We start from the raw sequence: 10,544 nt of genomic DNA on the forward strand, positions 1-10,544 counted from the left end.
AGACGTTGCGTCGCGCCAGGGTCTTGGGCCTGTCCCACTTTGGCTGTCAGTTACGCGACAGGCCGTTGGTGCGCGAAGATTTTGTTCGCTACAAAATTTCAGAGTGGCGCGCGATACCGCGCACAACTACATACCCCTCCGCACTTCTCAGTGGGACTGGCCCCGTACAGCCATATGATGCCCGTGCGCCTCAACGCGACGACGAGGTCGCGTAATTTGCGTGCCAAAGACACACAAGTGGGCCAGGCCCTTAACAAACAAGAAATGTTTGGATCAGAGGTTAAAGCTTCATTAGAAATTTAGCCTTTCAAGCCAACCTATTCCCAGGAACACACCTTTTAACATGACGACTCAATAGCAATATTATGTTTGTGTGCATGGCAGTTGATAGAGTTTGTCAAGGTTTTCACTCACCATTGCAATTTCAGGATCCACAATTCTCATAACAACTTGTGCCTGTAGGAGTGCATATGCCAGTTGCGGGTTCTGTAAAAGCATATTACGAGCCTCCTGAGGACTGTTCTGAATGCAGAGCTGAAAACGACAGAATAATATTTCTTTAAGATATTGAAGAACCATTGCGTCTATGCTGATTCTCGGAGCATCAATCTCCTTTCGCTAATTTCCTGGCAATCTTTTCTCTCACATACAATCTGGAGCACCTGGAGGAAACCCACATGTCACAGGGAGAATATGCAAATTCCAACCAGACAGTACTTAAGATCAGGATTGAACCTGGATGGAGTTACAGTGCCCTGCATAATGTTTGGGACAAAGACCCATCATTTATCCATTTGCCTCTGTACTCCACAATTTGAAATTTGTAATAGAAAAAAAATCACATGTGGTTGAAGAGCACTTTGTCAGATTTTATTAAAGGCCATTTTTACACATTTTGGTTTCACCATGTAGAAATTACAGCTGTGTTTATACATAGTACCTTCATTTCAGAGCACCATAATGTTCGGGACACATGGCTTCACAGGTGTTTGTAATTGCTCAGGTGTGTTTAAATGCCTCCTTAATGCAGATATAAGAGAGCTCTCGGCACCTCGTTTTTCCTCCAGTCTTTCCATCACCTCTGGAAACTTTCATTGCTGTTTTTCAACATCAGCCAAACATTAGGCTTACCAAAATCAACTGTTTGGAACATCATTAAGAAGAAAGAGAGCACTGGTGAGCTTACTAATCACAAAGGGACTGGCAGATCAAGACCCCCACAGCTGATGACAGAAGAATTCTCTCTATAATAAAAAAAAATCCCCGGTTCTGTCCAACAGATCTGAAACACTCTTCAGGAGTCAGGTGTGGATTTGTCAATGATCACTGTCCGCAGAAGACCTCATGAGCAGAAATGCAGAGGCTACCTGCAAGATGCAAACCGCTGGTTAATTGCAAAAATAGGATGGCCAGGTTACAGTTCGCCAAGAAGTACTTAAAATAGCATCCACAGTCTGGAAAAAAGGTCTTGTGGACAAATGACGAAGATTAACTGATATCAGAGTGATAGCAAGAGCAAAGTATGGAGGAGAGAAGGAACTGCCCAAGATCCAAAGCATACCACCTCATCTGTGAAACACAGTGGTGGGGGTGTTATGTCCTGGGCATATATGGCTGCTGAAGGTACTGGCTCACTTATCTTCATTGATGATACAACTGCTGAGGGTAGTAGCATAATGAATTCTGAAGTGTATAGACACATCCTATCTGCTCAAATTCAAACAAATACCTCAAAACTCAGTGGCTGGCGGTTCATTCCACAGCAAGACAATGATCTCAAACATACTGCAAAAGCAACAAAGGTGTTTTTCAAAGCTAAAAATGGTCAATTCTTGAGTGGTCAAGCCAATCACCCGACCTGAACCCAATTGAGCTTGAAAGAGAAAACTGAAGGGGACTAGCCCCCAAAACAAGCATGAGCTAAAGATGGCTGCAATACAGGCCTGGCAGAGCATCACCAGAGAAGACACCCAGCATGTCCATGAATCGCAGACATTATCATTGCATGCAAAAGATATGCAACAAAATACTAAACATGACTACTTTCATTTACATTACATTGTTGTGTCCCAAAAATTATGGTGCCCTGAAATGGGGGGACTATGTATAAAAACTGCTGTAATTTCTACATGGTGAAACCAAATTGTATAAAAATGGCCTTTATTAAAATCTGACTGCGCACTTTAACCATATGTGATTTTTTTTCTATTACAAATCTCAGATTGTGGAGTACAGAGGCAAATAAATAAATGATGGGTCTTTGTCCCAAACCATATGGAGGGCACTGTATGAGGCAGAAAATTTAATTGCTGTGGTTTGCACGATTTAGTACAATTGCATTAATATCTTATGCAATGTACTACGACAACAAGTATGCATTTTGGCAAGATAAATCAGGGCAGGATTTACAATAGTAAATGGTGGGCACGGATAGTGTTGTGGAACATAGACACCCAGGGGTACATGTATAGTTTTCTGAAATTGCCGACACAGTTAGACAGGGTGGTGACGAAAGCTTTAGGCATGTTTGTCTTCATCTTTCAGGTCACTGAGTACCAGAGTTGGGGCCATTGTGTTACAAGTGTACAAGACATTGGCGAGTGCACTCGGAGTATTTTGTGCATTTCTGATCTAGATATGGGAAAGATTAAGCTGCAAAAAGATTCATAAGAGTGCAGAATGAAGTTACAAGATTCTGCTAAGAGGCTGAGAGGTACCTTAGAAGAATGAAAATAACGAGGGCTTAAGGTGAAGTTACAAGGAAAGACTGTCTGCATAAAGATGAGATGGGGAAAATATAGGGGACGTTTTCCACCACACACCGAGGGGTGATGCAGATGTACAAACAGGTTGCCAGTGGAAGAGGTAGAGTGGGAGAGAGGTGGGACTAGCTCGTTGGCAACTTGGTCATACATGGCCCAGTTAGGCCAAAGGGCCTAGTTTCATGCTATATAACACTGTAACTCTAATGAAAATCTCAAAGCATAATTGCAAATTAAACAGTTGAGGAAAACTAATACCACTGAAACAAAGATATCTAGCAGTTTATATAACATCCAACTGGATGTGGCAACAGAGGGATTCTAATTTTCATTCCAAGACCTTCAATAGTTTTACATCCTTTGGCTGTCCTTCAAAATAGAGAAACAAGAATAACAAGGTCTGTGACTGGAACCCAATCATATTCCCAAAAACGATTCTCTGCCTTGTAGTTGTGAACAGATTATTAAATATTCTTGTGAGATGAATGGAAAATATGCATTAAAAATAATACAAAGTGGATAACAATTGTTACATTTCAATTTAACACTGCCTCTGTTAGAATTAATATATTGTATAATCATGCGAACTGTAGGCCGTTTTACAGTTGGTTGGATGCAAGCAAGCAGTGTTATTTAAATTATTTCCCTGATGCACAGTGGAGCATATAGATTGTAGAGGAATAACACAGTTCTGCACAGAATAGCAGAGGCCAGCACCTTAGTATATGTGTAAATAGATACATGCCATATCCATTATTTTATAAATGTTGAATATATCACAATAGGCAGATTGCAATTTTTTTTCAACAAAAAGTGATGATTTTTCTGATCACGTTATTGTTAATAAAGTGGGTCTGAAACATCTGGCAAAATCTCCAGGCTTCCTGCTTGCCTCTTTTACCTTCCGTTTTAAATGTAATTTAAAGCAAAAAATACTTATTTCTCCTTAAAAGCAATTAAGTGCTTATAATTAAGAGAGTAACGTCGTAACCTTCATTTGCTTCATGAGTTCAAACATTTGCTCAGGTGGAAGACTGGCCACAGCACGACTGATGGATTCTGGAGCATCTTCAGGCAAGACTGGATCTCCATAAGGAGATTCCATGACAGGACCTGCAGTGCCCAAATCTGGAAACAAAGCACAAATATGGATTGTTGAATGAATTGTTAAAGGCACTATATAGTTATATAACCATATAACATATAACAATCTTAAGTGGCTTTGAAACGTTGTATCTACGTACCTGGCATACAAAAGTATTCAAATTGGTAGACAAGAATGTATGTTTCCATATCCCTATGCCTAGAGGAATATTTTTAGTTTTATTTGGAAACATGTTGTAATGTAAGCTGGCTGGAACATTAAACCTGCTTTCTTTTTCAACATAGAGAACAGTAAATTAACAAAATGTCATTAATCTGGAAATGATTTGAGATAAAGTTTTTATTCTAGCTCCAAACTAAGTTGCCAGTTATCAACTTCGGAAAAAATTCAGCTGCATAAATACTTTGAAATTCATATGTGGTATTTAATTCTAGCTGGAGATATTGTCATCCAAATAGAACAATAACTACAACTTCACGCTGTCAACGTTAGTAATTTTAAATTTGTGGAAACAACTGCCTAAGTTTCAAATATACAGTGGATTAGACAAATTACATCCAATATTACATTCCAATTTGAAAAGTCACCATAAAATAGTCGAGTCATGGGTGTTTTGTTATCATACGTCCCAAAACTGAATAATCAAATTCTCACTTGCAGCAGCACCACATGTATGTGAACATAGTACTCTATAAGCACCTTAATAAACAATAAAAAGTTCAGTATGTATAAAAACAAATAAACAATTGTAGTGCAAAGACAAAAACAATCCCTTCCCCCCCCCCCCCCCCATTTAGAAATGACAGGAGTATTTGGTGGTCATAATTTCTCCTAAATGACCTACTTCAACAAGGGAGTCACTGTTAATAAGGATGTGCATATTTCCACAAAAACATTTTGTGGGGTTGTGGCACTTGGATTGCATATTAATGAAAAGTCAATGGCAATCCTCAATTGACAATGAGACTGACAACTGACCATTCAAAGATCTACTTTGGTGGTGACTTTACAATTTAAGTATCTGTTACTACTATCAGCAGCCCACCTCTGAAGAATCCAGGCTAGACTCTTAACCAAGTCACAAAATAACAGCTGAAACTGTCTTATAAGGCAGAAACCCAATGTCTTCCTTTCAGACTTCTCATTTTTTGTTTTCACATTTAATTTATCAAGACCCCACTGTAAGTATCAAACGATATGATAGAAGTCAAGAGGGGGCTAGGGGCGCTGCACTGGCAGCAGCCTCTACCTACAGCCTGTGTGTCATTTCTATCTTTTTTTAAATTTTCAGTTAGTTCAAAGTCTGTTTTAGGGGGAAACTTTAACTTTTCTATGTGGGGGAGGGGGGCAGGGTAAGGGGGAAACCGTTTCCCAGTCTCTTCCTGGCGGGGACGCGACTATTTCTCCGAGTCGCGTCCTCGCCCACCACCTCGCGGCCTACCAGCTGGATCGGAGCGGCCTTTCCTGCCGGGGACCGGACCAGGGCTGCTACAGCGGCGGTGCAGTGCTGTAGTCATCGCGGAGCGGGCGATGACTACGTGGGTCGCCGTTTGGTGCTCCGGAGCGTTGGGCTGCTGCTCCAACATCGTGGAGCTCTGGTGCAGAGAGCTTCCAACGCGGGCGGAGCTGAACAACATCGTGGAGTCCTGGGGCGCCTTGCAGAGGGTCTACAGCAGCAGTCTCCACCCGGCGCGGCCTGCGGACTTTGGAAGCCGCCGACTCCGGTGTCCACGCCGCTGAGGACGTCCCGCAGCCCCGACGTCCGACTTGTATCACATCGGCGAGCTGGCCTGAACATCGGGCCGCCCGTAGCTGCAACTGCGGAGGGCTTGGGGAGGCCCTGACCACGAGGAATAGTGGAGGAAGAGACCGGCTTAGGTGCCTTCCCACACAGTGGGAAACTTTGATTCTGCTGTGTGGGGATGTTTTATGTCCAATTCTATAGTGTGTTGTGTTCTTTATTTTTATTGTATGGTTGTATGGGAATTTCATTTCACTGTGCCATCTGGCACAGGTGACAATTAAATGTATCTTGAATCTTGAAGAGAACTACCCATTTAAAAAAATAAATAAAAATGGAAATCTTTGCCAGTTAAGCATTTTGTTGATCGTTTGTGTTGTGAAAATAGACACCAGGTCTGCCTGACGTGGTGTGGATTAATACTCACTCTTGAGCTCTTCTTTATTCTTTTCGCTAGCAGCATTGTCCACTCGCAGTGCCCTTCCATTAAATTCCCTCCCATTGAGATTGCGCATGGCACTGAGTGCTGTCTCCTGATCTTGGTATTCACAGAAGCCATAGCCTTTGGGTTTACCAGTTTCTCTGTCATACACAAGCCTACAGAAAGACAGAATGTTAAAAGATGTTCCACTTCTATTTGCACAAAACGCTATTACACAATGCACAAGTGAACAAAGCCATGTGTTTTGGGGGATATAACAAAGGATTGCCAATGATGTGATGAGTGTCCAAACCATCTAAATGTGTAGTACAAATGTGATGCAGCAGTTGCATTCACCAGGAGAAAAATGCGCATTAATTAGTCTTTCAAGGCTTCTTTCAACAAAAAGAGATTAAAATGCATTCTAAGTGTAAGCAGCACAAACTTCACTGTTTTGCCAAGATGAGTAAAGTAGTAAATAAAGAGTCAGGGGGTCCCTTTCAGAAATCAAAATGTTAGGACTCCAGCTTCCTGCATAAAGCATCCTATTTATCTTTCAGCTAGCAAACAGATTAGCTAATTTGTCAGCTTTTCCAGTCATCAATTTCATGATCAGTGTTTCAGTGTTCATACTGCCTGGCGAGGATCTGGCCTATGTGATAAACTTTAGAGATGATGAATTCATAACTGCCCACTTCGAAATGGTGCAGATAAAAAGTCCAAAATAAATTTAATAAGATTAAAGAAATGAATCTTACACTATTGTATTGTTTAGGCATTATATAGAAACATAGAAATTAGGTGCAGGAGTAGGCCATTCGGCCCTTCGAGCCTACACCGCCATTCAATATGATCATGGCTGATCATCCAACTCAGTATCCCGTACCTGCCTTCTCTCCATACCCTCTGATCCCCTTAGCCACAAGGGCCACATCTAACTCCCTCTTAAATATAGCCAATGAACTGGCCTCGACTACCCTCTGTGGCAGAGAGTTCCAGAGATTCACCACTCTCTGTGTGAAAAAAGTTCTTCTCATCTCGGTTTTAAAGGATTTCCCCCTTATCCTTAAGCTGTGACCCCTTGTCCTGGACTTCCCAAACATCGGGAACAATCTTCCTGTATCTAGCTTGTCCAACCCCTTAAGAATTTTGTAAGTTTCTATAAGATCCCCTCTCAATCTCCTAAATTCTAGAGAGTATAAACCAAGTCTATCCAGTCTTTCTTCATAAGACTCTCCTGACATCCCAGGAATCAGTCTGGTGAACCTTCTCTGCACTCCCTCTATGGCAGTCACGACTCATTAAAACTTTACAAAAGCAACAAAATAAATCCTGTAAAACATATGCTTTGTGCCCCAAAATATTCAATCGCCATAATTCTCAAAATATGCTTATACTGTGAGAAAATATATGTGAGAAAATACAATGTTATGCTGTGAGAAAATATATTGTTTTAAATAAATAGTTTGTTCCATTTTCTCCAGTATTGACTGTTGTTTGTTATAAATGGGTGAGGCTTACCAAAACTATCAAACCTGTAGTGAGCTGAATTTTAGAATTTAATTACAGTCAAATGTCAGTTTTAATGGACGACAAGTGGATTGTCTCAAAACTGAGTTAAATTGGCTCTAAAGCAAAACTGGCATCAAAAGCAAAAACATTTGATAAAAAATACATCTATTGATGCTCCTGAACACATCATCAGTGATGTAACCTGGTGTCATTGGGTGTTTCGGGTCTTTCAACATCAGACACCCTCACCCAGGCGACCCAGCCGTGGTTGATCAGACCACGATTTGTGTTCAGGTGGCATTCGCTCTTCCCCATGGGCCTTCTCTCCTGATCCAGAGCCATCTCGAGGCATTCTCCGCTGCCTCTGTTGTGTTCTTGATGGCTCTTCTCCTCGCCATTCCGTTGATGCCCAGTGCACTCAAGGCTTTGTAGAGCGATTGCCCTGCAAAACCTCTGCAGCCAACCTCGATGGGTATACACCTTGCCTTCCAGCCCTACTTACAGCAGTCTATGACCAGCTCTTCATACTTGGTCTTCTTTCTCTCGTGGGCCTCCTCCAGACGGTCCTCCCACGGCACTGTCAGTTCCAGCAAGACGATGTTTTTGGTCGTGTCTGGGACCAGGAGGATGTCTAGCCTCAGAATGGTTGTGGCAATGTGCTGTGGGAACTTCAGCTGTTTCACCAGGTCTACGGAAAGCTGCCAGTCCTGCACAGTCGCCAGCATTCCTGACTGATTCCTGGCTGCTGTGGTTCTTGACAGCTGCACTCTGGCCTTCACGAAGGTGATCATCTGGGTGGTGGGCCGTGCTCGTCTGCAGCTGCTGATTTCCATGCTGATGGCTTCCGCAATGGGTTTAAGAACCTGGTCGTGACGCCAAGTGTACCAGACCTGTCCAAGAGCCTTTGGGCAGCAGTTCAGGATGTGTTCCAATGTCCCCTTGCCTGAGCATTGTGGGCAATCTGGAGATTCTGCTTTGCCCCAGATGAAGAGGTTCGATGGGCTGGGCAGGACATCATACGCTGCCTGGACCAGGAACTTTATGCGCCTGCCAGAGCTCAGTCTTAAATTTTAATGGAGGACAAGTGGATTTAAATTGTCTCAAAAGCTAAACTGGCATCAAATGCAAAATCAAAACTTGTCTCAAAAGAAAAAGTCAAAAGATCAATCTTATTTCTACAGATGCTTATAGACCTTCCTAATTGCATGCAAAAATTATGTTGCACGCAATGACAACCAATTGTACATGGCATTCAAAGGTGATACCTGAAACTCAATACTGGGCCAACTTCAGAGAAAATATCCTTCAATTGCTCTTCTGTAGCTTCATATGGAATATTTCCAACTGAAAACAAGAAAAATCATAAAAGGAGAATTCATAATTGAGTCAATATTTCATGTTTGATTACTCACTTTTTATTTATATACTTTACAGATATATTAGATTTCTTCAAGCATTGTTTCTGGGTTAGAGGGCAACTGATTGGTACTATACAATCAACATTCTTCATTGTTATACAAATCTGCACTAACCAAAGCGAAGAGTCTTATGGGCCTGTCCCACTTGGGCGATTTTTCAGCGGACTGCTGGCGACTGTCAAGTTGCCGGCAGTCACCTGAAAAACCGGCAACTGGAACGGCGACTGCCAGAGTGGAACACACACACAAACACATCGCTTCCTTCACCAGTCCATTATGCAGGAGGGGGACAGGGCAAGCGGGGGGAGCACTGTCCAAAAAATTCACACGGTGCAAAGCAAAGGTGAAACAGACGCACACCGCGAGGAACAGGAAGGTTGGCGCTGTAAAAAGATGGCTAAAGTACAGTGTACAGTAAATCCTTTAAAAGAGGGGAGGAGAGTGGAGGGGGAAGGAGTGGAGACAACTTTTAAGAAGCCAGAGATACACAGTTGTGAAGCTCGGCGGACATTTAACATTACCGGTCGGTTATCCTTGGTTCTGAAAACTACTGCTTACCTTTCTTTCCCCAATGAGCCAATGAAATTCGGTCAGCATCAGCTACAACCTGCAAGAACCTTTGACCTCCTGGCAACCCACATGGACCACCTGGCGACCCACCTAGTGCTCGAGATTCTCGCCACTCTCCATGGCGGCTTCAATCTAGTCGCCGCTAATTTTTCAACATGTTGAAAATTTCACGGCGACCATAATGAGGCCGCGACTAGTTCCCAGAATGCGGGAACTCCTCACGACCATGAAGGCGACTCCCCGGCAAACTCTCGCGAACATGTGGCGACCATGAGGCGACTGCATATTCTCCTGCAGTTGCCTAAAAAGTCGCGTAAATGGGACAGGCCCATAAAGATAATCTTTTTGATTCATTTTCATACATTATCTATGTTAGTAGATAGTAGATTGAGGTTAGTAGATTGTACATTTCCTTTCAATACATTCTCAACTTTTTAGACCAGCTCGTGGTATTGATGCTCAAGGAAAAGGCAAACTGGTGGAGATATCAGGAGATCGAGCAGAATAGGGATTGTGATGGGGAATTAGCGATGGTTCGGATCGCGACCCTGCAACAGGACTGAATGTAGCCTCCAACGGCTCACAGAATCTCCGCTGGCACAAGGGACAGTTGCACCGTTATGGCGAGTATATGCAATGGCCATAACAAAGCAACTGCCCCTTGTACCAGGGAAGATTCTCTCGCCATGCCCCTGCCCCCATGGCCATGTCTCTCTCTCTGTTCAATCTGTTCCTCCAAAGCTCTGACCGCCGAGGCAACCTGGCGCCTGGCAGAATCTTGCTCGCAGCAGCAGCAGCAGCAGCAGCAGCAGCAGCAGCCCCGGCCCGAGCCCGAGCCCGAGCCCTTACCGAAGACGGAGCGCAGCGAGCGGTCGATGGCCGGGTCCCGCACCAGACTCGCCATAGCGACCAAAGACAGCCACCGCTCTCCGCGCCGCTTCCGCTAGGAAACGGAAGCCAAGGCGAGAATCGCTCCGCTGGTCCCGCAACTCCGTTCCGTTCCGGGCAGCGAGCG

General features: G+C 43.4%; 2 protein-coding genes across 2 annotated transcripts in view; one reads left to right on the forward strand and one right to left on the reverse strand.

Annotated features, from left to right (window-relative positions):
* cstf2 (cleavage stimulation factor, 3' pre-RNA, subunit 2) overlaps positions 1-10,540 on the reverse strand; it is a 67,134-nt gene extending 56,594 nt beyond the window's left edge. Inside the window, exons 1-5 of the mRNA XM_055643860.1 lie at positions 10,379-10,540; positions 8,807-8,885; positions 6,036-6,205; positions 3,754-3,890; positions 415-534 (exon numbers count right to left, since the gene is read on the reverse strand). Coding sequence (XP_055499835.1) covers positions 415-534; positions 3,754-3,890; positions 6,036-6,205; positions 8,807-8,885; positions 10,379-10,433 — 561 coding nt within the window. The 5' untranslated portion in view covers positions 10,434-10,540. The remainder of the gene's footprint in view (positions 1-414; positions 535-3,753; positions 3,891-6,035; positions 6,206-8,806; positions 8,886-10,378) is intronic.
* pin4 (protein (peptidylprolyl cis/trans isomerase) NIMA-interacting, 4 (parvulin)) overlaps positions 1-10,544 on the forward strand; it is a 275,834-nt gene that overhangs the window by 63,216 nt on the left and 202,074 nt on the right. The window lies entirely within an intron of this gene.

Source organism: Leucoraja erinacea, chromosome 12 (assembly GCF_028641065.1).
Source record: "Leucoraja erinacea ecotype New England chromosome 12, Leri_hhj_1, whole genome shotgun sequence".
Taxonomy (NCBI): Eukaryota; Metazoa; Chordata; class Chondrichthyes; order Rajiformes; family Rajidae; genus Leucoraja; species Leucoraja erinaceus.